The 25,994-nt window shown below is 52.4% G+C and overlaps 2 protein-coding genes across 6 annotated transcripts in view; one reads left to right on the forward strand and one right to left on the reverse strand.

Annotated features, from left to right (window-relative positions):
* The window catches only part of PI4KA (phosphatidylinositol 4-kinase alpha), a 101,568-nt gene that overhangs the window by 27,748 nt on the left and 47,826 nt on the right, over window positions 1–25,994 (reverse strand). For all 5 annotated transcript variants that reach the window (XM_001929569.6, XM_013983179.2, XM_021073459.1 and 2 more), the window contains exons 16-23: window positions 25,537–25,720; window positions 25,018–25,121; window positions 23,888–24,056; window positions 21,879–21,929; window positions 4,480–4,588; window positions 4,031–4,167; window positions 3,721–3,854; window positions 2,306–2,388 (exon numbers count right to left, since the gene is read on the reverse strand). In XM_001929569.6, the coding sequence (XP_001929604.6) occupies window positions 2,306–2,388; window positions 3,721–3,854; window positions 4,031–4,167; window positions 4,480–4,588; window positions 21,879–21,929; window positions 23,888–24,056; window positions 25,018–25,121; window positions 25,537–25,720 (971 nt within the window). The remainder of the gene's footprint in view (window positions 1–2,305; window positions 2,389–3,720; window positions 3,855–4,030; window positions 4,168–4,479; window positions 4,589–21,878; window positions 21,930–23,887; window positions 24,057–25,017; window positions 25,122–25,536; window positions 25,721–25,994) is intronic.
* SERPIND1 (serpin family D member 1) lies at window positions 8,958–18,307 on the forward strand. The gene is made up of 5 exons (XM_001929566.5): window positions 8,958–9,046; window positions 12,089–12,975; window positions 14,361–14,634; window positions 16,980–17,124; window positions 17,511–18,307. The coding sequence occupies exons 2-5, from the start codon at window positions 12,099–12,101 to the stop codon at window positions 17,700–17,702; spliced, it is 1,488 nt and encodes a 495-aa protein (XP_001929601.1). The 5' UTR covers window positions 8,958–9,046; window positions 12,089–12,098; the 3' UTR covers window positions 17,703–18,307.

The raw sequence follows: 25,994 nt of genomic DNA on the forward strand, positions 1-25,994 counted from the left end.
ACAGAGAGATCCTCCATGTGCTGACACTCTGTGGGAAAGGGCTCCTCACTCCTGACTGTGCTTTATTAATACTAAATTTATTAATCTTGTTAACAAGAAGATAACAAAATTATAACAAGCGATGAGCTTGCTACCACTCAGCTTTCCTTGAAACATCCCCATGCCAGTTAACCAATCAGAACTCTGCCTCTAGGAAATCAATGATGTTTGCAGAAAAAGCCATTCATCCATTTGGCACTTGGAGAGCAGATGAGGAGAAAGTGTAAAAAAGAATGAAGCTACTGAATAATCTGTTCAGACTGGGGAATATCTTCAGAAAGCATAATTAAAAAAAAAAAGCCTTTAAAAAGAGTAAATATACTGTTCATTGAATCTGAAAAATTAATTTTTTGCAATCAATAAAAACAATATTTGTTTAAAAAAACATATTTTTATGAATAATTTCTTAACTCTTTAGAAACTACTTTAGTTTCTTAAAAATTTTTACTCTGAGAATACTTGAGATGATTGTTAATACTGTTCACTGGAATAAATGCATTGTTAAACTAAGCTATATTCAAAGATTTGTAGATGCAATGTACTACATTTCCTCAAATATTTAAATTATAAACTTAACAAGATTCTTCTAAGCATTTAATTAAAGCATAGGTTTAGCATTTCAAAGTCCCTTCAATTTCTAAATACCTTATAAGTCAGCACACAGACCAATCCAGTGATGCCACAGTTCATCAGTGTCATTGTACTAATACTGACAAACAGTGCCTGTACCGTGCATTTAGATTTTTTCTTCGCTGCCTCAATTTTAGTGCCTCTTCATATTTTCATTCCTATTCTCACCTTAGGTTTGCCTCACTAGGGTTGTGGTAATGTTTGGATACTGTACGAGCATTTACTTTCCGGTTTTCCCAGGAGTATGGTCCTTTTTGGACCTCTCACGCAAGGCCTGTGAGCTAAAGGTCTGAGGACTTTTGCATTCAGGGACTAGCAGGTCCTTGTGTTCCCAAAACAGGAGGATGCAACCTCAAATCAGGTGTGCTGAAAACGCTTGTGGCTCTGAGCGGGGGGGTCCCCTGGTGAGCAGGAGGCCTGCTGAGAATAGGCCCCACAGCAAGCTCTCTGCTCTGGCTAATAGTGCCTCTTGCTGGCTGCTCTGCGGTACACCTCTGACCATCACCGGCTGGCCCTGCCTATCTGGTCACTCTGAGGCCAGCTGTGACTTTACGGGGGGGGGGGTGCCCAGCCTCTCTCTGGATTGCATGGTTCTCTCTTGATTACACAAGATAAACAACTCTATGTCTCAACCTCATCAGTACTTAATGAAAGAAATAAAAGTTATAAATCATATGTCTGTGTATATAAGCACATATATGACATATATAACCTCCTAATGTATTGGGATATATATGTCCTAGTGTATTTGCCCTTCTTTTTTTTTTTTGGTCTTTTTGTCTTTTTGCTATTTCTTGGGCCGCTCCTGAGGCATATGGAGGTTCCCAGGCTAGGGGTCGAATCGGAGCTGTTGCCACCGGCCCAGGCCAGAGCCACAGCAACTCAGGATCCGAGCCGCGTCTGCAACCTACATCACAGCTCACGGCAACGCTGGATCGTGAACCCACTGAGCAAGGGCAGGGACCGAATCCGCAACCTCATGGTTCCTAGTCGGATTCGTTAACCACTGCGCCACGATGGGAACTCTGCCCTTCTTTTTTTGTTTGTTTTGTTTTTTGGCTGTACCAAGGCACGCAGAAGTTCCCAGGCCAGGGACTGAACCTGTACCACAGCAGCAACCTAAGCCACAGCAGTGACAATGCCAGATCTTTAACCTGCTGAAACACCAGGGAACTCATCTGTCTTTTTTTAAAACTAGATAATAGAAATATCGTATCCATGTTTGAATTACAATCATTTGCCTCTGGAGCCTGGCTCTCAGTCCTCCCAGCCTGTTCTAGGCATCTGAAATGAAAAGCATGACCACTCCTTAGTAATAAGATGCCCCATGTCCCTCTTCACAGCTGAGGAGCCTGGCACCCTTCCAGCAGAGGACAGGGCTCTGTTGAAGTCTGGGGGCTGGAATGCTTTCGTACCTCAACTCTGGGTAAGGCTGATGTTCCTTCAGCTCTTGAGCCCCTCGCAGCAGTGGCAGAGCAGAAAACTAAACATTTTTTGAGATTAGGTGTTTTACATGATCTTTCCAATACTGTATATAGCTTCAGAAAACCCTTTTCCCCACATACACAGAAAGTAGGGAGCAGTACTCCTTCTATACACTTAGACTTTGACTCATCATGAGTACAAGTCAATTTACCTGATTTGTCTTTCTGAATTGCTTTATCCTCGAAGTAGCAGAACATCACCTGGAAGCGGTCAGGATCTGTTGAGCGTAGAACCCTAGCAGGAGAATAGCCTGAGTAAATCTGAAGCTGCAGGTGCTCCCTTTCTTTCCCCATCAGCTCTAACACTGCCCATACTGGAGAGGTGACTGGCAGACACCCTCCCTTGGCTGTGGGGACCCTGGAGCTGCCAGGAGGCAGGGAGAAGAGGACCAAGCAGGGGTGGGGAGCCTCACTCCCACTCACATACCAGCCCTTTTCTAATTTGTATGACAGGTTTCTTCTTTTTTTCTGTCTTTTTTGTCTTTTTAGGGCCACATCCGCAGCATATGGAGGTTCCCAGGCTAGGGGTCCAATTGGAGCTAGCTGCCAGCCTACGCCACAGCCACAGCAGCACCAGATCCGAGTCGCATCTGCGACCTACACCACAGCTCATGGCAATGTCAGATACTTAACCCACTGAGCGAGGCCAGGGATCAAACCCGCAACCTCATGGCTCCTAGTTGGATTTGTTTTCGCTGCGCCACAATGGGAATTTCTGTATGACAAGCATCTAAGCAAGAGGGTCTCATGGCACCAAATAAAGGTTAAAATAGTAGCGTTTTCCAAATATTCTTCCTTTTAAGAACATCCCCCTCTCTTGTTTGAACCATTTGGGAAAGACCTCATTCTGTAAGTACTGCAATTGTCCTGTGACTCAAACAGTCTTCTCTGGCAATGGAACATACCCTCCTGTGGCCCAGCCATCCTGGGCCTCTGCACAGTGGGTCTAGAGGACCCATGCCGGCAGCCACGGGCAGCTGGGCAACGGGCATCTTGCTGCCGCTTCCGGCCTCCCTTCATGGGAGGCATGGTGCTTAAAGCGGGGTCTCAAACCAGATCGAGAACTATGACCTTGGGCAACTTAATCAAGTGCCCAGTGCCTCGGTTTCTTTATCTGTGAAGTGGAGGTGTAACTGCGCCCACCTCGTGGACCTGCATGCTCCATCACATTACTGTTGCTGCCATCATGACAGTCATTCTCTCTGTTGGGTCACTGGGCTTACAGATGTGTCCCTGTGTCAGGCTGCCAGTGGGACCGTTTAGGAGCAGGCCCCTTCCCACCTCCAGTCTGCTGTCTGTGCTCCAGACTGTCCTGGAAACCCAGCCCGGGGAATCCCAAAGAGGACCGCTCCTGGAGGGGCTTGGTCTGTCAAGTGCACCAAGTCTGTGGCACCTCTCGTAACAGCTCAGATGCCTATACCCTAGGGCTTGGTAGCACCAGAGTTAGACCTGGGGTGTGTGACATGTGGCATCTGGGTTTTGTTCTTCTAGGAAAGCTTACGGGTTAGGTGGGACCAAGAAAAGCCCCTGCCTTGAGGGGCGTGGGGTATGGCGGCGGAGCTTATACCTCATGTACTCTAGCCGGTACACGGACAGCAGATAGGTGGACATGGCAAAGTCCAGCTTGTTGATGAGCGCGGATACCTCGGGGGCAGGGTCCAGCAGGTTGATGATGGTGCTGCGGAGCTCACTCAGCTCGGCCTTGGGGATGGATGGCAGGGCTTGAGTGGGCACTGGATGGGGGCCGCTTCCCCACCCACACCCATGCCCAAGCAGCCATGAGCATGGACATGGGCACTCAGGACCTGCTCTCAGTGTCCCAGAGAGCTCCACAAAGCCCCACCCAGCACCACACGTCCTGGGCAAGGCATCCTTACGGGTGTGACTGTGTCATTCTTCATGGCCGAGTTGTATTGAAGAACAGACCGCAGTGGCTCTTTGCTGGGGAAGGTGAGCAGGGGTGACTTGGTGGCGATCTCACAGACCCCTTCATACCACTCCTCCGGCCAGAGTCCTGCAAGAGAGTGCAGGGCAGGTGGGCGATGTGCACCCTGGCTCAGGAAGAACGCCACGGGGCCCAAGCTGACAGCTTCTAGTTGTGGGTCTTTTGCTTGGGCCACTGTCCCCAAAGTGGGGCCCAGAAAAGTGTCTTTTTCCTAGGTCGGGCAGGTTTCCTGGGTACAAGGTGCTCCAATGCCTAAACTACATCCATGAAGCTCACCTGCGGGAAGCCACAGCTGCTGAGCACACACGAACACTGAGAGGGAGATCCTACCCACCTTGGTCCTCGCTCTTCACTGTCCCCTGGGAGAGCAGTTTCCCTTACCTGATCCCTCCACAGCAAAGCCCATCAGCACGGAATAGAGCCAGAAGTCCCGGAAGAGCTTCTGCAACCTTGGCTTCGCTTCCTTGATGGGTGGCAACCGCCGGGTGAGCTGTAGGGCCAAGTAGGAATGGAGAAAGGAGATCATGAGCACACAAACTGAAACCCACAGATACAGAACCATGACTCATTCTCCAAGCACCTTCTCAGGCCGAACAGGAGAGGGCCCGCTACGCAGTGACCAGCATTTCTTGCATGTAAATGTCCCTTCATCCGGCCAACCCTCACTGAGCCTCTAATGCCCACAGGAAGGTCCTATGCTGGGAAGGACAAGCATTTCTGCCATCAAATGGCTGGCAGGCCAAGCTACCACTCCTGGGATTGCACGCTGGGATGTCCACAGTGGGCAGATGAGAAAGAGTGGCCTGCCCAGCCATGGGAGCACAGCCCCCAAAACCAGGACCGTAGTGGTGGCGGGTGCATGGGGGGAGTGCAGTGACCTTGGGCAGAACCCTAGGGTGGGGAGCAGACAATAGCAGGGCTGAGGCTGAGGGCTGGAGGGTCTGTGCCCCTACCCTGACTGTGTCCCGCAGGTGAGAGGTGCCTCAGGTGTGGGAAATGCTTAAATCTGTACACAAGGCCTGGTGGGATGAGCAGAACTTCAGCCCCCAGGGAAGGTCAAGACCCTGCACAATGATAACCAGCCTGCAGTGTGGGGCTCTACAGTCCAAACACTTATGATCTATGAGTGCTAGGTCAGGCCAGGCGCTGGCCAGTGACAGGTGGGCTGGGTGACGCCCACTGCTGGGGGTGGGCACAGCAAGAGGGCACCTACACATGTGGCAGGTAGGACTGTAAGTCAACACAGAACTTTCTGGAAAGCAATTTCAAATACACACCAAAAATGAGATATCCCCAGCATTTCACCTAAAGTCCCATCTTTCAGAATCTATCCCCAAAAAACCAACTTAGGCACAAAAATACAGTATTTCTTATAGCAGCAAAATAAACAGAAAAATACTATACGTCTACCTTAAAGGGGCATTTAAAAAAGTTAAAGTATATTAAATATCATATTTTCTTAATGTATTTGGTGACACGGTAGACCCTATATCAACTGAAAAAGGTGCAAGATGTATGCATATGACATAGGTTTATACATGCACAGAAAAAGAAGGGGAAAAACCAGCCACATAGTAGCAATGACTGCTTCTAGGTAGCTGGGTTGGCAGGAGTCCCCATTCCTCCCACCCCCAAGTTGTTCTGCACATCCCAGAGTACTGCCACAGACCCACAGGCACAAGGAGCTCAGTGGGGACCAGAGGCACTGGGTGAACAGTGGGCAGGTACAAAGGATGCGGGGTGGGCGGACAGCAGGGGATGGAAGTGTCTCAGGCAGAAAGCCTGGAGCTCCAGGCCTGCTGGGGGCCAAGGACAGCAGGTCTAGGAAGAGGGCTGGGGGCTGGCCTGGACGAGGTCCCAGGTGGTGGTGCAGGCACAACGGGGTCCCACGGCAGCCTTGCCTGGTGCTCCAGTCCACGTAGCTCAGAGGTCCTGTGGTGCCACACAGGGACCTGACTCTGGTGGTGGTGCCAAAGGCCAGGCTTCCAGAATGGCCCCCTCCAGGGGCTAGGAAGTCCAAAGTGGCTCCAGCATAGGTGACAGAAAGCAACTCAAACCTCCACCTTTTGGAGTTCCCGTCATGGAGCAGGGGTTAACGGATCTGACTGGGAACCATGAAGTTGCGGGTTCAATTCCTGCCCTTGCTCAGTGGGTTAAGGATCTGGCCTTGTCGTGAGCTGTGGTGTAGGTTGCAGACGCGGCTAGGATCCCGCGTTGCTGTAGCTCTGGCGTAGGCTGGCAGCTACAGCTCCGATTAGACCCCTAGCCTGGGAACCTCCATATGCTGCGGGAGCGGCCCAAGAAATGGCAAAAAGACAAAAAAAAAAAAAACAAAACAAACAAAACAAAACTCCACCTTTGACTTGGGGACTACTCCTCACCCTCAGACGTCCTGGCCCCTCTACCCAGGCTCAGGCTGGGAAGTGCTCCATGGCCATGGCACCAGCTGAGCTGCCCTGGCCCCAGAAAAGGAGGATGACAGAAGGATCAGAAAAGGCCACAGAAGAGCTCTGAAGCTCCGAGATGAAGAGGCGGTATAGCTGGGTGCATCAGGACCTGGCAGGAGCATTTCTGTGCAGATGAGAGGAGCCGGAGGTTCTGGACAAGGGCCCTAGGAGAGTGTGGGGTCTTAACTGGCCCCCTATACAGGAAAGGGACTAAAAGAGGTAAAGTGCCAGTGAACTTGCCTGGACACATGGAAGAAGTCGGGGAGCAAGCTGCCTGAGACTGGATGCCTAGAGGCAAGGGGTGGCCCATGGTTCTCCCAAGCGTGGCAGCAGGTGAAGCCTCTGCAGACGCGCTCTGGTGCCCAGGGCTGCAGCGCTGCCGCACCCTCCTGACTCGCCCTCATGACCTCATGAGCCACCCTAGCATGTGGGTACACACAGACACGCATGCATCCATGCACATGGAAACAAGCAGAAGAGTCACAACAGTTAGCCTTCCATCCAGGTGCCTGGGAAATGGACGTCCATCATTCAATTCTTCTAACTACTCTGTACATTTTTAAATGTCATAATAAAAAGCTGGAAACCATACCTAACTGAGGCACACCTTTGAAGTGGAGAGAAAACACTGACTTGTGTGTGACAGAAGGTACAGCTTTAGAGGAAGACCAAAACCACACACTTTTGACAGGTGTCAGATCCAAACATGCCAGGAGTGTTACCAAGGAGTGAAACTCAGTGTTTTCAACAGTGGGTGATAGGATCAGAAATCTGGATGCATATCCAATACAGAAATCTAGGAAACAATGGAGTTCCCATTGTGGCTCAGTGGGTTAAGAACCCAACTAGTATCCACGGTCATGTCAATCTTCACAGCTACCTTCCATAGCGGGTTTGACCACCGCCCTCATTCCGGGGCGAGAGGGAGAGTGTGGGCCTGAAGAAAGCTACTCCTTGGCCAGTGCCCGGGCCCGCCATGCAGGGAGGAGGGCAGCAGGGCAGATGGACACTGGCCAGCCAGGAGTGGATAGCAATGCAGGCCGAGTGCCTCTGAGCAGCCCCAAATAACCACACTTTCCATGTCCTGAACACAACTGCCCTTGACCCACCAGAATCCTCCAGACCCCTTGCCCCCCCTGCAGACCCCCAGAGTCCTACTCTCATTTTATTTTGTTTTTTTTTCCCCATGCCATACAGAAGTTCCCCGGCCAGGGATTGAACCTGCACCTCCATAGCAACTTGAGCCACTGCAGTCGGATTCTTTTTGTCTTTTTGCCATTTCTTGGGCCGCTCCCTCAGCATATGGCGGTTTCCAGGCTAGGGGTCGAATCAGAGTTGTAGCCGCCGGCCTACGCCAGAGCCACAGCAACAGGGTATCCAAGCCGCGTCTGCAACCTATACCACAGCTCACAGCAACACCGGATCCTTAACCCACTGAGCAAGGCCAGGGGTTGAACCCGCAACCTCATGGTTCCTAGTTGGATTCGTTAACCACTGCGCCACGACGGGAACTCCTGCAGTCAGATTCTTAACTGACTATGCCACAAAGCGAACTCCTCCCTGTCATATTAGAAGGTATCTAGGGACAACATGCCAAACTCTCAGGGACAGAAGTGGGGAGCAACTCTGTGACACGGGGTCTTCTTGACAATCCAGGATATATGTATTTTTTTTTGTACTTTTTAGGGCTCAACTCATAGTATGGAGGTTCCCAGGCTAGGGGTTGAATCAGAGCTATAGCTGCTGGCCTACACCACAGCCACGCAATATCCTACACCACACCTCATGGCAACACCTGATACTTGACCCACTGAGTGAGGCCAGGGTTTGAACCTGCAACCTCATGGTTACTAGTCAGATTTATTTCCGCTGCACCCCAACAGGAACTCTGACCATCCAGAATATTCTTACAGCAGCGTTTAAATCACCAATTTAAAAACACAAACTAAAAATAAAACAATCCCTGGCCCCTGGGAATACCTAAGTGGACCCTAGGACTACATGACAGACAGGAGAGCTAGGCGGCACATCCCAACAGAGATGCAACGACCCTTGACTGCAGGCAGGCCTGGGCCAGGGTCTCTACCGCAACTTCCCCTCCACTGTCTCTGAAGGGCCGGGCTCATGGGAGGCTGGGGACATCTGCCAGGTTCCAAGTCGAGAGCTGTGATTGCTTAGAGGAAGAACTTGTGGTTCAAGGGACCCTGAGTGGTCTCCACTTGCATGGGAGCATTAGAGCTGCCACCCCAATGCAACCCAGCCCAGAGCTGAAATGTCCTGGCTGCCCCATGAGTGCATCCACAAAGATGGTCACGCCTCCGCAAGTCACCCAGCGGTGCCCAAAGGCGAAGAGAGGGCTTTGTGCTGACGAAGCTGATCGAGCTCTGTTTGATCTGGGACGTATTTACTTTGGAAAATGCAAGAGCAGCCCAGCACCAAAGTTCACACTGGTGGCCTTGGCCGATTCTGTCCCTGCAAAGCCCCTTCTCAGCAGCACAGAGGTGAGTGTTTTCTAACATTTTTTGTCGAATACGGATTCTTATTTGTGGTAGTTAGAGATGGGCAACTGGTGTGTTTCTCCATCATACACACATTCAAATGCTCTCTGCACTATCTTTGTGGGGAAATGTCTTGTTTTCCATCTGCCCAGTGGGGAGCTGACAGGCTGGAAGAGGGGACTGCACTAGTTAGAGTGGCAAGTTGGGAAGCAGGTGAAGTGGGAGGATATCTGGGTTCTGGGTCATCTCATATGGTTCAGAAAAATAATGTGTGCGTGTCACATAGGCACATATACATATGTGTGTACAGAGACCTGGTGAGTCTGCAGAAAGATACAGGGCTGTTCTGTAAGCTGTGCTTTCAACTCTCCTGTGAATCTGCAGTTATTTCATAAAAAGTGTTCACAACCCCAGGCAGCTCCTTCTGTTATACCTGCTCTGTGCCCGGAGGTGTGGATGGCTGGGCAAACGCTCTGAGGTGGGACTAAGATGTCCACCCCACTCCACGCAACTAGCATGAGAAGGCACTACAGGAAATGACCAGAAAAACAATTTTTTGAATGATCTACCTTTAAAAAAGATTGCTTCTCTGCAAAGACAGTAATCTGGATTTAAACACAAGCTAGTGATAATTTTAAAGTATCCTATTTGTTGGAGTTCCCGTCGTGGCTCAATGGTTAATGAATCTGACTAGGAACCATGAGGTTGCGGGTTCGGTCCCTGCCCTTGCTCAGTGGGTTAATGATCTGGCGTTGCCGTGAGCTGTGGTGTAGGTTGCAGACACGGTTTGGATCCTGCGTTGCTGTGGCTCTGGCGTAGGCCGGTGGCTACAGTTCCGATTAGACCTCTAGCCTGGGAACCTCCATATGCCGCGGAGTGGCCCAAAGAAATAGCAAAAAGACAAAAAAAGACAAAAAAAGAAAAAAAAGAAAAAGAAAAAGAGCAAAACTACAAAAAAAAAAAAAAAAGTATCCTATTTATTATACTAACCGGCAAAGCAACAAAAAGATTTACTTTTCTGATTTCTAATTTTTATCCACAGAAAATATGAGAGAATAATGAAACAATGAAACCTATTTTGGGCTTTTCATCACCTTAGCCAGAAACAGGGTACAAGAAGCTTCCACATGTACTATCTGAATATGGGGGAAAATATGACTGTTTTCACCTCTGCCTCCCTATTCGGTCTCAGATTCCTTTTTCTTAACTCTTATTTATTCCACTTTTTTTTTTTTTTTTTTTTTTTTGCTTTTTAGGGCCACACCTGTGGCACATGGAGGTTCCCAGGCTAGGGGTTGAATCAGAGCTGTAGCTGCTGGCCTACACCAGAGCCACAGCAAAGCCAGATCCAAGCCACGTCTGAGACCTATACCATAGCTCACGGCAACGCCGGATCCTTAACCCACTGAGCGAGGCCAGGGATCAAGCCCTTGTCCTCATGGAGGCTAGTCAGATTCGTTTCCGCTGAGCCACAACCGGAACTCCCCAGCTGGGTTTTTTAAAACCTTATTCTCACCTCAGAAGAATATTTTCAAGTGCAGCCTAGCAAGGAGACTTCCACCAAACTGCTTACTTCCTTCTATTTTTTTTTTTTTTTTTGTCTTTTTAGGGCCATACCTGCGGCATATGGAGGCTCCCAGGCTACGGTTCGAATCAGAGACGTAGCCCTTGGCCTACACCACAGCCACAGCAATGCCAGATCGAAGCCAAGTGTGTGACCTACACCACAGCTCATGACAATGTGGGATCTTTAACCCACTGAACGAGGCCAAGGATCAAACCTGCATCCTCGCGGTTACTAGTCAGATTCATTTCCACTGAACCATGACAGGAATTCCCTTTTCTAACTTTTTAAAGCACCCTGCCATGGGTTCTATGGCAGTCACTCGATAGAAGTTGTCCCTGCACCCAGGCTACGTGTAGCACTGGGGCCTCAGCTATGTGCTGGGGGAGGTGTGGGGTGCATGGGGTAGGAAAAGCAACAGAGGTTTCAGTCAGAAGCCACGTGAGAGTCCCTCTCCAGGAGAGCAAGTGAGGTGACTTGTGTTAGCAGTGCTGCAGTGGATAGAGGGGACTGGGCGGGGACACAGAGCTGGAACTCCAGGCAGACAGGCAGAGCCTCCACATGGGGGATGGGGAGGGGAGGTGCTCTTCTGCCCTGGTTCCAATGTAGCCACTGCACAGCACAGGCAGGCTCCGGATCCTGACCTGTAAATGCTGGGACCTAACAAACTTGACAAGACACTCTACTCTTTCTAGCGGGATCAGAAGGGGTGATGGGATCCTGTACAATTAAACAACAGCATAAACATCTACTGTCACTCTCCTGGAGAAACACAGAAGTACCGAATTAATAGCTCCTTTCCAAGGACAAAATTCACACCCAGAAAGACAGAAGAGAAGGACAAGGCCATCTGGTAGTCCAACTGATGAGACAGGGAGGGAGGGTGGGCAGCTTACCCTCTGTATCTATTAAAAATGAACCTTGTTTCTATAAATAGCGCCCCCTCGGGCCTTTGGGAAGAGCCTTCACTCAGACCTCATGGGCCTAGTAGCATTATTTCTAACCCCACACCAGCAGCACTTCAGGGGAAGATCTGGTCCCCTGACAGCAGTGGGAGCTGACTGACAGATACAGGGGAAAAAAGGCACACCTGCAGCTAGCCATGCACTCCCCTTCCTGTGCAGCAAGACCTTTCCTGCCTTGGCCACAATGGTCCCTACCTGGTGGGGGAGACTCTGTGCCTCCAGGGCTCAACATGGAGAAGGGAGGCCGCATTTAGTGAATGAATGACAAACTCCTGCACCCCTGAACCCTATAGTTCTGCAAACCTCTTAAAGGATCTGATCTGGGGGACCACAGACTCTCCTGGCAGGTTTACGAAGCCACCCGAAATGTGAGGTATCTATTTATATTCACCAGAACCAAAATGGTTTGGGACTGGCACCCCCAGTGCACCCTCCTGGATCAAGGCTGGGGCGGTGTCTGCCAGGATATATGTAAGTATGGGGTCTACCTCTTACTCTGTCTGGTTCTCCCTCCAGCTCTGCCAAAATGCAGCGCTCACCACACCCCCTCATGCTATTTCTTCTCCTGGCATCCGTGTGTGGCAAGCATGGCCTGGTGGGCCAGCCCGTTGATGGTGGGGAGGACCCCAAGTCTGCAGACCCCCGGTGGGGGCAAATGAAGAGCAGAAACCAAAGCAGGCCCCTCCTCCCCACTGACTTCCACAAGGACACAGTCACCAATGAGTGGATTGCAGATGGAGAGGAGGACGAGGACTACCTGGACCTGGAGAAGATCTTTGGGGATGATGACGACTACATTGACATCGTGGATGCAGTCTCGCCTGCAGACCCCATGGCCAGTGCAGGGAATGTGCTCCAGCTCTTCCCAGGCAAGAGCCGCATCCAGAGACTGAACATTCTCAATGCCAAGTTCGCCTTCAACCTCTACCGGGCACTGAAGGAGCAGGCCAGTGCCTCAGACAACATCTTCCTGGCGCCTGTGGGCATCTCCACGGCCATGGGCATGCTCTGCCTGGGCCTGCGCGGGGAGACCCACAAGCAAGTGCATGCGGCCCTGCACTTCACGGACTTTGTCAATGCCAGCAGCAAGTATGAGCTGGGCACTATCCACAACCTCTTCCGGAAGCTGACCCACCGCCTCTTCCGGAGGGACTTCGGGTACACGCTGCGGGCTGTCAACGACCTTTACGTCCAGAGGCAGTTCCCCATTCTGGATGACTTCAGAACCAAGGTCAGACAGTACTACTTTGCCGAGGTCCAGGCGGCCGACTTTGCAGACCCTGCCTTCCTATCGGAGACTAACCACCACGTTGCAAGACTCACCAAGGGCCTCATAAAGGACACTCTGCAGGACATAGACCCTGCGACTCAGATGATGATCCTGAACTGCATCTACTTTAAAGGTAAGAAATAGCCCCACGCTTCCCAAAGCAGACTCAGATGTGCCTTTTTTTTTTTTTTTTTTTTTCTTTTTCTTTTAGGGCCAAGTCCATGGCATATGGAAGTTTCCCAGGCTAGGGGTCAAATCGGAGGTACAGCTGTCAGCCTAAACCACAGCCACAGCAGTGCAGGATCCAAGCCACATCTGTGACCTATACTGAAGCTCATGGCAATGCCAGATCCTCAACCTACTGAAGGCAGGGATCAAACCTGCGTCCTCATGGATACTAGTTGGGTTTGGTACCACTAAGCCACAATGGAACATGTGGACATGCTCTCTTAGCATGCGGGTGGGTGGGCAAAAACCACGTCTGACCTCGATGTGCCCAGGAGACTCAGGTGCAGGCTCAGCTCTGGGAATGGGGAGGATCTGAGGAGGTAACAGAGCAGCTAACACTTAAAGGGCCTCCATTTTACAGACAGTGAGGAAAACGCTGCCCCAAAAGATGGTTGGTCAGGGGCAGAGCCAAGCTCTCCTAGTAGGCCATCCCTAGTGCTCTGTTAAACCAGAATCATACAAAAACCTTCTCCATATCTGGCCAGGCTGGATCTGAGTTCTTCATCAGTGAGTATGAGTGTGGACAAAGGTGGGTTCAGCTGGCATCGCTGACATTAACACTAGAGCTTCTTTTTGGGAGGGTGGGGGCGGGTATCAACTCTTAGGTCTAGAGCAACTGCTCTGGGCCAGGCATCAAGGCCCTGCTTCAGGAGGACACCCCAACCCCCCACTTGAGCACATACTCACACACACAGGGCCCTGGGATCCCAGAAATAATCACCAAGGCCTCACTTTTAAAATGCCCAGGAGGGGAGTTCCTGTCCTGGCTCAGAGAAGACAAATCAAGTGAATGAAAACTTTTAATTCTAAGTGTTACAACCACTTTGTAAAGCATGGCGAAAACAGGTCAGGCCTCAACAGAGCTGGTTGGGGGAGGGATCCACCCTCAGGGCAGACAGCACAACCTGGGGGTGCTGCTCAACACCCACCATCACCACAGAGCAGCCCCTCCTCAGGGCGGGCCCAGATCAGAGGCAGGCCGCCCGTGGCTCAGCCTCCCCCAGGGAGTCTCCGGCTCCTTGATGGTTAGTGTCAGTAAAGAACCCAGCCTTCATTCCTGTTTATCACTCCCTCTGTCATCCTCACGCCTCCCACAGGAAGCTTCTAAAACAGTGGTTCTCAAAGTGGGGTCCCTGGACCAGCAGCATCAGTGTCACCTGGGAACTGCTTAGAAACCAAAACTCCTGGCCCCAGCCAGACTGTGGGTTCAGATGTGTGTGGGGGGCACGGAGTCTGCCTGAACCCTCTGAGAGCACTTTAATCACAGCCCGATTCCTGTCTCCCTCGCAGGGTCTTGGGTGAATAAATTCCCAGTGGAAATGACCCACAACCACAACTTCAGGCTGAATGAGCGAGAGGTGGTCAAGGTCCCCATGATGCAGACCAAAGGGGCCTTCCTGGCAGCAAGTGACCAGGAGCTGGACTGTGAGATCCTGCAGCTGGATTATGTGGGGGGCGTCAGCATGCTGGTCGTGGTCCCGCACAAGCTGTCTGGGATGAAGACCCTGGAGGCGCAGCTGACACCCCAGGTGGTGGAGAAATGGCAGAAGAGCATGACAAATAGGTACCTCTGGGGGCTGGGGCCAAGGATATCACTGTAGAGAAAGGGACAGTGTGCATGAACACCCAGCCCCACCCCTGAGCTGAGGTTAACTCAATCAAACCTCTCACTAGGCAAGAGGTGATCAGAGTACATTTGTGAGAAAGGTGTCTGCTCTCTGTGAGGATGGCATCGCCCTCGGAGCCCTGCTGCACTTCCCTGACCCCCAATATCGCTCAGCGGGTGAGAGGTAGGAAAGATGCACATGTCACCCTCTGTCCTCCAGATCCTGGCTGGGCCTATGTTCAGGAGTGAACCTGGCTGGGCCTCCCCCCAGGACAAGAATACAAAGAAATGCACTCAAGGCAGAAGCAGGCTCTTGCAGGCACCTTAGCCCACATAGCCAGGTGGTCAACGAACCCTGTTGTTTCTTCCCTAAAAACATCCCCTCCTGTAAGTTCCCACTATGGCGCAGTGGGTTAGGAATCCAACTGCAGCAGCTTGGGCCACTGCAGAGGTGTGGGTTAGATCCCTGCCCCTGTGCAGTGGGTTAAAGATATGGTGTTGCTGCAGCTACAGTGTAGATCACAACTGTGGCTCAGATATAGTCCCTGGCCTGGAAACTTCCATATGCCTTTACTCTGGCTATTTAAAAAAAAAAAAAAAAAAAAAAAAAAGTTCCTCTTGTACCTGCCTCCTTCCTAACTTCACTGCCCACAACCTTGGCCCCAAGCAGGGGGGCCCGACCAACTGGCTGTCCCACTACTCGGCCTGCCTGGCACCGGCTGCCAGACAGCGTCCCTTCCTTCTCCCTATGAACTGTATAGGCCCCCACCTGCAGGATACAGGGTGGCTGTCTGGCCTGCTGGCTCCCCTTCCCCTCCAGCCAAACCATAGGCCCAGCTCAGGGCCCCTCCCTGCCTTGTCACTAAGGCCCAGGAGAAGCTCTCCCCCCCAGGACGGCTCTATAATGAAACCCGTTCTCATATATTTTCATGTCTCGCTGACACAGAGGAGAGCCTTGACTGGCCACAGGGAAAGCAAGCTCTTGAGAAGGGGCATCTGACACCTTTCTCCCTGTAAGTGCAGACTGCTGTTGCTGTTCACAGTTACAGACTTTGGTTGCTCAGAGCTGTCCAGTGTATGACGTGCTGACCTGAGCTTCAGCTCCTTAATTAACAGAAAAGAAATAAATGGCAGCGGAGTTCCTGTTGTGGCACAGCAGAAATGAAACTGACTAGGAAGCATGAGGTTGCAGGTTTAATCCCTGGCCTTGCTCAGTAGGTTAAGGATCCAGAGTTGCTATGAGCTGTGGTATATTTATTTATTTATTTTTGTCTTTTCTAGGGCCGCACCTGTGGCATATGGAGGTTCCCAGGCTAGGGGTCTAATTGGAACTACAGCTGCTGGCCTACATGACAGCCACAGCAATGCCAGATCTGAGAGGCGTCTGCAACCTACACCACAGCTCACGGCAACGCAGGATCCTTAACCCACTGAGCAAGGCCAGGGATCAAACCCGCAACCTCCTGGGTCCTAGTCGGATTCGTTAACCACTGAGCCATGACGTTAACCTCCTGAGCTGTGGTATAGGTCGCAGATGTGACTCGGATCTGGCATTGCTATGGCTGTGGCATAGACCAGCAGCTGTATCTCCAATTAGACGCCTAGCCTGGGAATTGGGAACCTCCATATGCCGTGGGTGTGGGCCCAAAAAAAAAGCAAAAACAAAAACAAAAATAAATAAATAAATAAAAGCCTGCAAGCAGAGACCCAAACAAGAGATTAACGGTAGACACCTCTGAGCCACAAACCAAGGACAGCTCCTTGGTCTACAGGCCGGCCACAAGCCACAGGGCAGGTGTCGAGGAATTGCCCACACAGCAGCAACTGCATGTGAATTCTGGGAGACTGAAACTGGGGCAGGGGGCAGGAAGGCTATCGGTCTTCCCCAAACCCTCAACTGACAGTACAGGATGTGAATTTTCTTCCCCTCTTTTTAGGGCCGCATCCTCGGCCTACGGAGGTTCCCAGGCTAGGGGTCTAATCAGAGCTGTAGCTGTCAGCCTACACCACAGCCGCAGCAACTCAGGATCCGAGCCTCATCTGTGACCTACACCACAGCTCACGGCAACACTGGATCCTTTACCCACTGAGCGAGGCCAGGAATAGAACCCACGTCCTCACAGATACCAGTTGGGTTCGTTAACTGCTGAGCCACGACAGGAACTCCAGGATGTGAATTTGAACAAGTATCAATTCTGTAGTAGAGGGCTAGAGGCAACTGTGTGTGTTTATGGACATTTAAGGGAGACATGACTCCTATGTCACTTGCACTCTAAACCGGTGCCCCTTTCGTCCCTGACCAGGACACGGGAGGTGCTCCTGCCTAAGTTCAAGCTGGAGAAGGACTACAACCTGGTGGAGGCCCTGCGATCCGTGGGGGTCACAGCATTGTTTGACAGGAACAGCAACTTGACAGGGATTTCAGACCAGAGGATTGCCATTGACCTGGTAACGCCTGCCCTCTGCACCTTTCCTGCCCTGTCCCCACTCCCACCCCAGGGCTGACCGTGTGGTCTCCGGAGAGGTGGCCTTCTCTGGCAGCAGCCCCAGAGCATGAGCCTGGGACCTGTCTTGCTCAGGGATGTGAGCAGTGGGCAGCCCAGAGGGGCTGTGGTGCAGAAAGTAAAGATAACACTGTTCACACAGCATGACCTCTCAGCCCAGCACCTTAGCTGATGGGTGAGTATGGAGTCTCAAGGGCTGTCCTGATCAGCTGCGTCCTGCCTCCCACATGGCCTTTCCACCATTTCCCTCAAGGCCACAAGATTATACCCTACCCCAACCCCTTGTGAATGATCGCACCACCCAAGAGCTCCCCTTTCATTCTGCCACAGTTCAAGCACCACGGCACCATCACAGTGAATGAGGAGGGCACCCAGGCTGCAGCCGTAACCACTGTGGGGTTCATGCCGCTGTCCACCCAAGCCCGCTTCAGCGTTGACCGGCCCTTCCTGTTCCTCATCCACGAGCACCGCACCGGCTGCCTGCTCTTTATGGGCAGAGTCGCCAACCCCGCCAGGTCTTAAAAGTGGTGAGGCATGGGCATCTTGAGTGTTCTGGGGCACTCTGCAATTCTGTTTCCATTCCAACAACAAGAATGAGGCGTTCTGGCACTGAGACTCCGCAGCTAACCACCTTTCCACGAGACACTGACAAGGGACCTAGAAGCTCGCTGCACTGGACTCAATTCTGCACAGTGAATGGCGTATCAGCTCGCAGAAGTCAGCGCACCTGTAATACAGCCGTCACCTGGAGGGCAACAGTACAGCCTACCAGCTTCCCCCAGCCCCTCATAGCAATCTTGGTGCCCCAGGCCCCACCAGTGCACCTCCGGCTGTTACCGGCAGCCCCTCTCCAGCAGGGCTCCTCCCGACACAGCTCTCAGAGAGAAGCTGCATGATCACTGGCAGAGTGGTGACAGCCTGCCCACCCCAAGGTCCAAGAGTGGACTGTCCTCCTGACATTTGGGTGCCCAGCACCTTGGGCTCAACCCTTTCTAGGCCCAGCCTCCAGAGTTGATGCCAGATGTCTCTGCACCCTGCTGTCCCCCATGGGTGCCTGGAGGGCAGTGTGTACATGTAGCCTGGCCTTCTACCCTAGAGCTGAATAAATACCGCCACTTTCACGGTTATAACAGTCTACTTTTTTAAGCCCAAATAACTACGAGTCTAAGTTCAAAAGAGCTGACAGATCAACAGTGATAGAGATTGACAGAGTGATTTGAGCGCCTTGAGGTGACCTGGCGCAGGGTGCAGTCTGGGTACAGGACATGGTAGCGTTGCTGGATTCTGGTTGGGTCTGCCATGGGCGGGCACATGTGGGCTCTTGAAACGCCAGTCTTCATCGGGGCATGGGCCTTCTTCCAGCCCCAGACAAAGGGACCTCAAACGTGCCTGTGGTTTGGGTCTGGTTCGAGAAGGCAGGCAATGTCCGAGGACTCTGCTTCTGGACACTCAACTCTGGGGAGACCAGAGGGTCCAGAGAAGCTGTGCAGGATGGAGGGGCCCCAGGGCCCCCAGGAGGGGCAGTGGGCAGACACCACAGAAGGCATCTGATCAGTAAGACCAGTATGGTCACAGGGGCAGCAGAGGGGCACTCCACCCTCCCCTGAGGGTCTGACTATACCACCTCCTTTTCGCAGCTGTGGAAACGAAAGCCCCAAGGGGACATGTTCTGCCCCAGGCCTGAGTCCACCCAGCAGGCCCTACTTTACCCGCTAACCCTTTCCACCTGCTCCCTACCCAATGTCTCCAGACTGTGCAGGGTGGCGGCCTTTCCCTGTCCATCTTCCTAACCTGCCAGGGAAACTGGGCTTGCTGGTTACCCTCTCCAAGTCTTGCTCAGTTCTGGGCTTGCCCTGAATTTCTGGTCTTGTTGCTGGTTCCTGTGGCTCCTCCCAGCCCTCCACACTCCTCACATTTTGCCTTCAGCCCTTCCCCATGTCTCCCAACGCAAGTCTTCTCTACCAGTCCAACCCTGACAGTTCAGGGCTCTGCAGCTGCAGGCCTTTGCTCACTCAATCTACACAGAATGCCCTCAGATCCCCTTCAGAGACTGTTCCATCCTCGGTCCCAGCACTTTGAGGCAAGTTCCATGCCTCAGTCTCCCCGTCTATGAAATGGGGATAACAGCACCTACTTTGCAGGGTTGTTATGAAGATTAAGTGAATTACTGTCTGGAAGAGGTTCAGATCAGTGCCTGGAGTTTAGGAAGAACTGGGTGAGGGCTTCCTATTACCATATCCATCTGAGAGTGCATCCAGCCCAGGCATTCCTAACTGGGGGCCTAGCTGGGTTTCTCTCACTTCTTCCTGAGGTTAAGTGCAAACTCTTGAGGACAGATGCCATTTCTACAGAGGAAGAGGGCACAGCTTTCAAAGAGGTCTACAACCTACAAGTGTTAGTTCAGAAACTTCACTTTTCAGGCACTGAAAGAAAAAGTAACCTGTCCAAGGCCACAAGCTCTAAGAGGCCTGAGCTTTCCACACTTTTGTGAAAAGATGACCACATTTCCGAGCTGGTCCTTCCACATGCTCAATGACCCAGTGGGCCAGACACACAGAGAAGCAACATTTCTGAAGATTTTACAAAGTCACAGGACAAAGACCAACAAACCCAGGCAGGAATAAGCCTCGGAGGCTGCGTGACCCAGTGGTCTCCCACCCCCAGGCTCCTAAGATGACTGATAAGGGAAGAGCTACATCAGGACAGAAACTGGAGCTTCCCGCCTAGACCCACTGGCACATGCAGCCACCTGGTTAAGAGATTCAAGATACTGTGTCATCAAAAGAACCAAAACAGAGTATCTTTTTCTTTAAAAAAAAGAAAAAAGAAAAGGGGAAAAGTATAAAACATTGAAACAAAACTTTGGAAGTTCATATCTCTCAGAAGGTCAGAGGTGGGCCAGTGAGCAGAGTGGGAACTGTGATCTCTGTGCCCTTTGTTAAGCAACAGAATCAAATATTTGTTTCCTCCCCCACAGAGTAACCATTAACTCCTACTGCCTGTTCTCATGTGACATGGCCGCAGCAGGAGGGCTTCAGGTGCTTGTGCTCAGCCTAACTCTGCTGACACCTCTGCCCACCTGGTCTGGCTGGCCCCCAAGAGACTCAGCCCACCTTTTCCAGAAGTTCTGCTGACACGGCAGGTGTGGAGAGGCCAAGTCGCTCATCCAGGACCCTATACACAGGGTCAGGCATCCAACCCTGGCCCTGAGACCCTTAGAACCTAAGTGCTTACAAACAACCCCACCAGGCATGGCTCCTCCAAAATGCAGTGTCCTCTGAGGATTTCTTCTGCTCATTTATTAAACTCCAAGTGACAATCACCAAGCACACGCACAAGTTCACAGGCACACGCGTCAGAGAACCATGGGGGTCAAGGATCCCGGAACTCAGTGACTAGAGGGTTCCCCCCCACATGCTCCGGGCCTGCCAAACCTGCTCTGCATGGAACCCTCCCTGGGGCCAAGGGCTTCACGGAGCTCACCCTTTCCTCCAGGGCAACAAAGGGCCCACATGGCACATCTCCTCGCCGTGCATGAATGATGTCCATGATGACGCAGGAACGTTTATGTCTTTATCATCCCACTGTGGGGTGCTGGGGCAAACTGCCAGAGTCCTAGAAACCCTCAGGCCTCCAGGGGCTGGGAGGGGCCCTGACCTCCAGGCTGAGGGGAGGAGGCTCCCAGGGGATGAGGAGGCACAAGGCAGTCCAATCCCTGGCTCCCAGCACACTCAGGAGAAAGTCCGCCTCGTGGGGTAGGGAGGAGAGCACAGGCAAAGGTAGACTGCTCCCTGGCATGCCCGCGACATTCCACTATCAGAGCAAAGAACTATAAGGCAGTCAGCTGCCAGTCCCCCCTCTGCCTGGGCCTGTGAAAGCCAACCCCATTAGTGCCTGAACTCAGATAACCAAGGCCCACAGCACAGGTGCCGAACCACCTTGCTGACAGAGGACAGGGCTTTCCACCTGCCCACTGGGCCTCCGTGCCCCCGGGGACAGCCCCTCAGAGTCCCCATGTGACAACACACACGTGAGTGCTCATGACTCGAATAATGAGGGAGAACTGGATGCAGAAGCAGGGGCTCGGCCAGAAGGCAGTTAAAATGGGAGCTTGAAAATCCCTCATGGAAACAAAGCTGGACACTGGCCTGGCACAGGACTGGGCAGCCAGGGCGTCCAGCTGGGGAAAAGTAACTTCTATAAGGACCACACGGGAAGAACTGCCTCAGGCAGAGACAGGACAAGATGGAGACCAGTCTTGGCACGGTGGCACTGCAGCAGGGACAGGCCCACAGCAGGGACAGGCCTGTGCCGGCTCCAGACACTGAGGGCTGCAGCTCCAAGGCCCAGGCACCAACCAGAGCCCCCAGGCTCACCTGCAGGGGGATTAAAAGGGCACCCACCCGGCCACAGTCAGAGGTACTGGGGCAGAAGGTGCAGGGCCAGCTGAGTCAGACCACAACCCTGGAGCCACCCCTGAGGGAAGCGGAGCGAGGTCCCCAGGGGGTTGGGGCTGGACTTAGAGAAAAAGAGGGGGTGATGTGGCCACAGCTGGCACAGACCTATAGGACAGAGTGGGAAGAGCTGAGGCACAGCGGAGTCTGCAGAAGCCCTGTGGCCTCAGAGGGGCATTTTTCTGTCACAGGCAACATGGAACGAGCGCAGATGTGCGTGAATTGCGGACTAGTAGGTACTCACCACAGCGATCACTGGGATGAGGACACCCAGGTTCCCCGCGCTGCTAGAGGCCTGCAGGAGACAGAACTGGGTCACTGATGGCACATGCTCCTTGTATTAAAAACACACAACACAGTGCACAAAAGCCAGAGTTCCTGACTAAAAGAAACAGTGAAAGAGACACAGAGACGTGAAAGAGGCATAATCTCAGTAGCAGAAAAGGAAACAATCTGAATGTCCAACATGAGAACCATCACATAAGTCATGACAACTCTGCACAAATACCACACAACTGCTACAAAGATGATGTACAGAAAAACAGTCACCCGCAAAGTGCCCACAGAAAACATTTGTTTGCTTGTGTTTTTAGGGCCGCACCCGTGGCATATGGAAGTTTCCAGGCTAGGGGTCGAATCAGAACTGTAGCTGCTAGCCCACACCACAGCCACAGCAACACCATATCTGAGATACAGTCACAACCTATTCTGCAACTCACAGCAATGCTGGATCCTTAACCCACTGATCAGGGGCCAGAGATCAAACCCACATCCTCATGGATACTAGTCGGGTTCTTAACCGACTGATCCACAAAGGGAACTCCAGCAAAAGTTAAATGTAAAAGAACCCCAACTATGTAAAGTAAATATATCTGCATTAAAAAACCTAAAAGGAAGTTTGTCAAAACATTAACAGTGATTGTATTTGAGGAGAGTGAATTCGGTGCTTTTTATGTTATTATCACAGGTTTCTGTATCTCTCCTATGATAAACACATTCTTTCCATGTTTAGGAAAACTGGGGGGCTACTTCAAAATAACTAGTTAAGAGGAAGGGCCCCTGGCCAGAGTCGCAGGGGCCACACAATGGTACTGGTGGACATCTCGGGCTTAAGGAGCACAGCCCAAGTGCACTGGGTTTAGTTCCTGTATCTGTGAGGTGTGGGGTGACCCCACCAGCCAGACCTGTCCCAGGCTGCACAGTGGCCGCTTCATCTCTGGAGCTGAATGGGCTCGGAGCCACCTGCCCAGCTGCATGGCCTTGAAGCAGTGGGGACAGAGCCCTGAACTGGGCTCCCCACACCTCTTAACTCATAACCTCAGTTCCCGGTCTTGGGCATGTTGGCCGGGCCCCTCACCACTCCTCCATGTCCACCGCCGCCGCCGAGGCCCCTGTGGGACGTGCAGCAGTGGCCCCACAGACACCTGCCTTGTCACTGCAGGGGGTACCCATGCACAGCCCCATCCCAGCCCAGGAACAAGGCCGAGCCCCTTGTAGGCTGTGTAAGCCCCAGGAAACCTGAGGAACCAGGCGCCCGGCTCGCTGTCAGGGCAGCCAGGTCTGGACGGAGCAAGGGTCAAGGGTCCCTGCCTGCACCTGCTACTGTCCCTCCATGTGAGCACTGTTTCTCCCGAGACTCTACCTTAGACATCACTTCCAGAGACCTCGCTGCCACCCGAGGCCCCTGCCTCATTCCCCTTTCACTTGAGCCTGCCTGTTGCCTCTGCAGCCTGGTATGGGGACAAAGCTTGGGAAGCTGTGGCGGCAGTCACATCTGACCTCCCCCCACCCATCTATTCCCTGGCTGACTTCATACTCCAGGCAGGGCTGGACAGCTGCAGCAGACTGCAGGATCCACAGAGTAGAAGCATAAGCAATCGGGCCTTTGCAGAAGAACAGGCTGACCCCTGACCCAGAGACACAGTAGGTAGGTGCACAGTAACTATCTAAGGGGGGAGAGGAACAGGAACAGAGGTGGAAGGAAAAGACATGGAAGAGGGCCTGGCACCACATGACGCTCACAGGGAAAGTGATGGGGCAAGAGGCTAAATCTGCCTCTTTGGGGTTCAAGACCCGACACCTGTCTGTCCCTATGGACAGCCTCCTCTGAACAGCCTGAGATCAGGTCCAATCTGTGTTGAGATGACAGCATCCCTGCCCCGCCCAACCCCCAGGAAGGAACCAGCCTGCTCTGTCCCTGATGTCTCTGGATGCAGGAATAAAGTGTCCACTGGGCCTGGAGAATGGCCCTACCTTCAGGGCGGGCCCCTTCTCGCTGGCCCTCTCGCTGGCCCGCTTGCCCTCCAGCCCCAGCTGCACAAACAGCTCCAGCAGATTCATGAGCAGCTCATCCACCAGGTGCTCATCCTGGATATTGGCTGCAATGTTGGCTAGGGCATTGATCACTGCCAGCGAGCAGTGCCTGTGGAGAGAGATGACATGGTCACTATTCGGGGGCCTGCCTCCCCATGCCCTTCCATGCTGTGAACAAGGAACCCTGAAGGGAGGGACACGTTACTGTGGATGACGGCCCTGCACCCCCTGGGAAGCATTGAGTACATGGCCTGGCCCCGAACTCAGGGAGCAAAGGCAGCCATGACAAAAGGCACCCCTTTCAGGCAAATCCTACGGAGGTGAGGGCAACGAATGAATGGCAGTATATGCCTCCTCCTGCAGGGTTTGGGGGACAAGTCACCTTTGGGGACAAGGTCAGAAAAAGAAATGTGAGGCGCAGGTGATGTGCTAGCAGGTGTGGACATGCCTAAGCCCCACACACAACAGGGGCCAGGTGGAGAGGCAGAGGCAGGGTCAGAGGTCAGAAGCAAAGACAGGGAGCGCTTTGGGAGACAACTGCCCAGTGGACACAGCAAGGACATCCAGGGTGACATGCAGACAATGCTGGTAGCAGGGTGAGGTGTGCTGCTCTGTAAAAAAGTGGTTGCCCATGGGCACTGTGCCTGCTGGGCATTGGGGGTAGTGTTGGAGAGGGTAATGAGCTGTGGATGTCAGCTTGGGAGCTGCCTGTGGGGACTTGTTCTCGCCTGATCGCCTGGGTTTCTAGCTTGTAGTGCTTTTGTTTTGTTTTTACAGCTACGCCCGTGACATGTGGATTTCCCAGGCCTGGGATGGAATTGGAACTGCAGCTGCCGGCCTACACCACGGCCACAATAACACAGGATCCAAGCCACACCTGCAACCTATATCACACCTCACGGCAACACTGAGCAAACCTGCATCCTCACAGACACTATGTTGGGTCCTTAACCCTGTAAGCCACAACAGGAGCCCTTTGCAGTGCTTTTGTAAGAAGAGATGTTTATTTAAAAGACAAATCCCCAGAGACTTTCCAAAGGCTCCTGAGTGTCAAGGCTGAGCAGAACTACCTGTAGCCGTGGTCCTTGTAATCTTTGGTGGCCGAGTACACGACAGAGCTGGCCTTCACACTGATCTGCTGGAAGAGGTTCCACACCTCCTGATAAATGTATTGCTGGAAGAGATCGAGGGGCACAGTGACCACACCATGACTCCTCCAAGGAGGCCCCCATGGGACACCCACAGAGCTCCAGAATAAGGGCCTGAGGGGCTGAAACAGCAGCAAGTCCACCACTTCCTAAAGATTCAGGCAAACCTCGACTTAAACACCTAAAGGAAGGGATCTTTGATGTCCCTTTTACTATGTTTCATTAACGCCAGCAAGAAATGAGTTTACCCTCCTCGCCCCCAGCACTCATAGAACATAGCACTATTCTCTTTTACTTGGAAACAGTCTCTCCGTCAGTGTTAAGTGAGTTGGGTGCACTGAACTCAACTTCAGGGTATGTTTAATCTGTCTCTCTACACTCCCGGTAGTCACACAAGTCAAGGAAGCACACCCAGGGTGAGTAGGTCCCCCCCTTCCTTACGTTTCCGGTGATGACCAGGCAGCCCAGTTGGTCAATGATGAGCACGTCCAGAGGGGAGGGAGGCTGGCAGAATTTCTGCTGTAGAATCTGCAGAATTGGCTCCATAACCTTGGGGGTATCCCTCAAGGCCACTGCAATGTGGCCCAAGGCTCGTATGGTATGGTCGGGAATCAGGTGGGCGTCCCTACATGAGGGAAGAACAAATGTGCCCTGATGAAGAGAAACCAGAGGCCGGGACCTGGATCCCAGTGTCCTCAGTCTCAAAGGAAGCAGCAGCAGAAACACAAAGTCCCCAGCAGCAGGCAGGAAAAATGACATCTTTACTCCCAAAGTGTTCTGGTGGACATTCCAAGGTGGGCTTTGCCTGGACATAGTGGGACAAACCCAATGCCTGACTCTCCAAGGTACAAGAAAGCTGCACAGACGTGCACATGCCAGCTGCCCCTACCAGCCTGCAC

The sequence above is a fragment of the Sus scrofa genome, chromosome 14 (genome assembly GCF_000003025.6).
Source record: "Sus scrofa isolate TJ Tabasco breed Duroc chromosome 14, Sscrofa11.1, whole genome shotgun sequence".
Lineage (NCBI taxonomy): Eukaryota > Metazoa > Chordata > Mammalia > Artiodactyla > Suidae > Sus > Sus scrofa.

Coding starts and splice junctions, on each gene's coding strand:
- SERPIND1 (XM_001929566.5), top strand. CDS start 12,099: ATGCAGCGCTCACCACACCCCCTCATGCTATTTCTTCTCCTGGCATCC. Junction 12,976..14,360: donor GAACTGCATCTACTTTAAAG/GTAAGAAATAGC, acceptor TCTCCCTCGCAG/GGTCTTGGGTGAATAAATTC. Junction 17,125..17,510: donor AGAGGATTGCCATTGACCTG/GTAACGCCTGCC, acceptor ATTCTGCCACAG/TTCAAGCACCACGGCACCAT.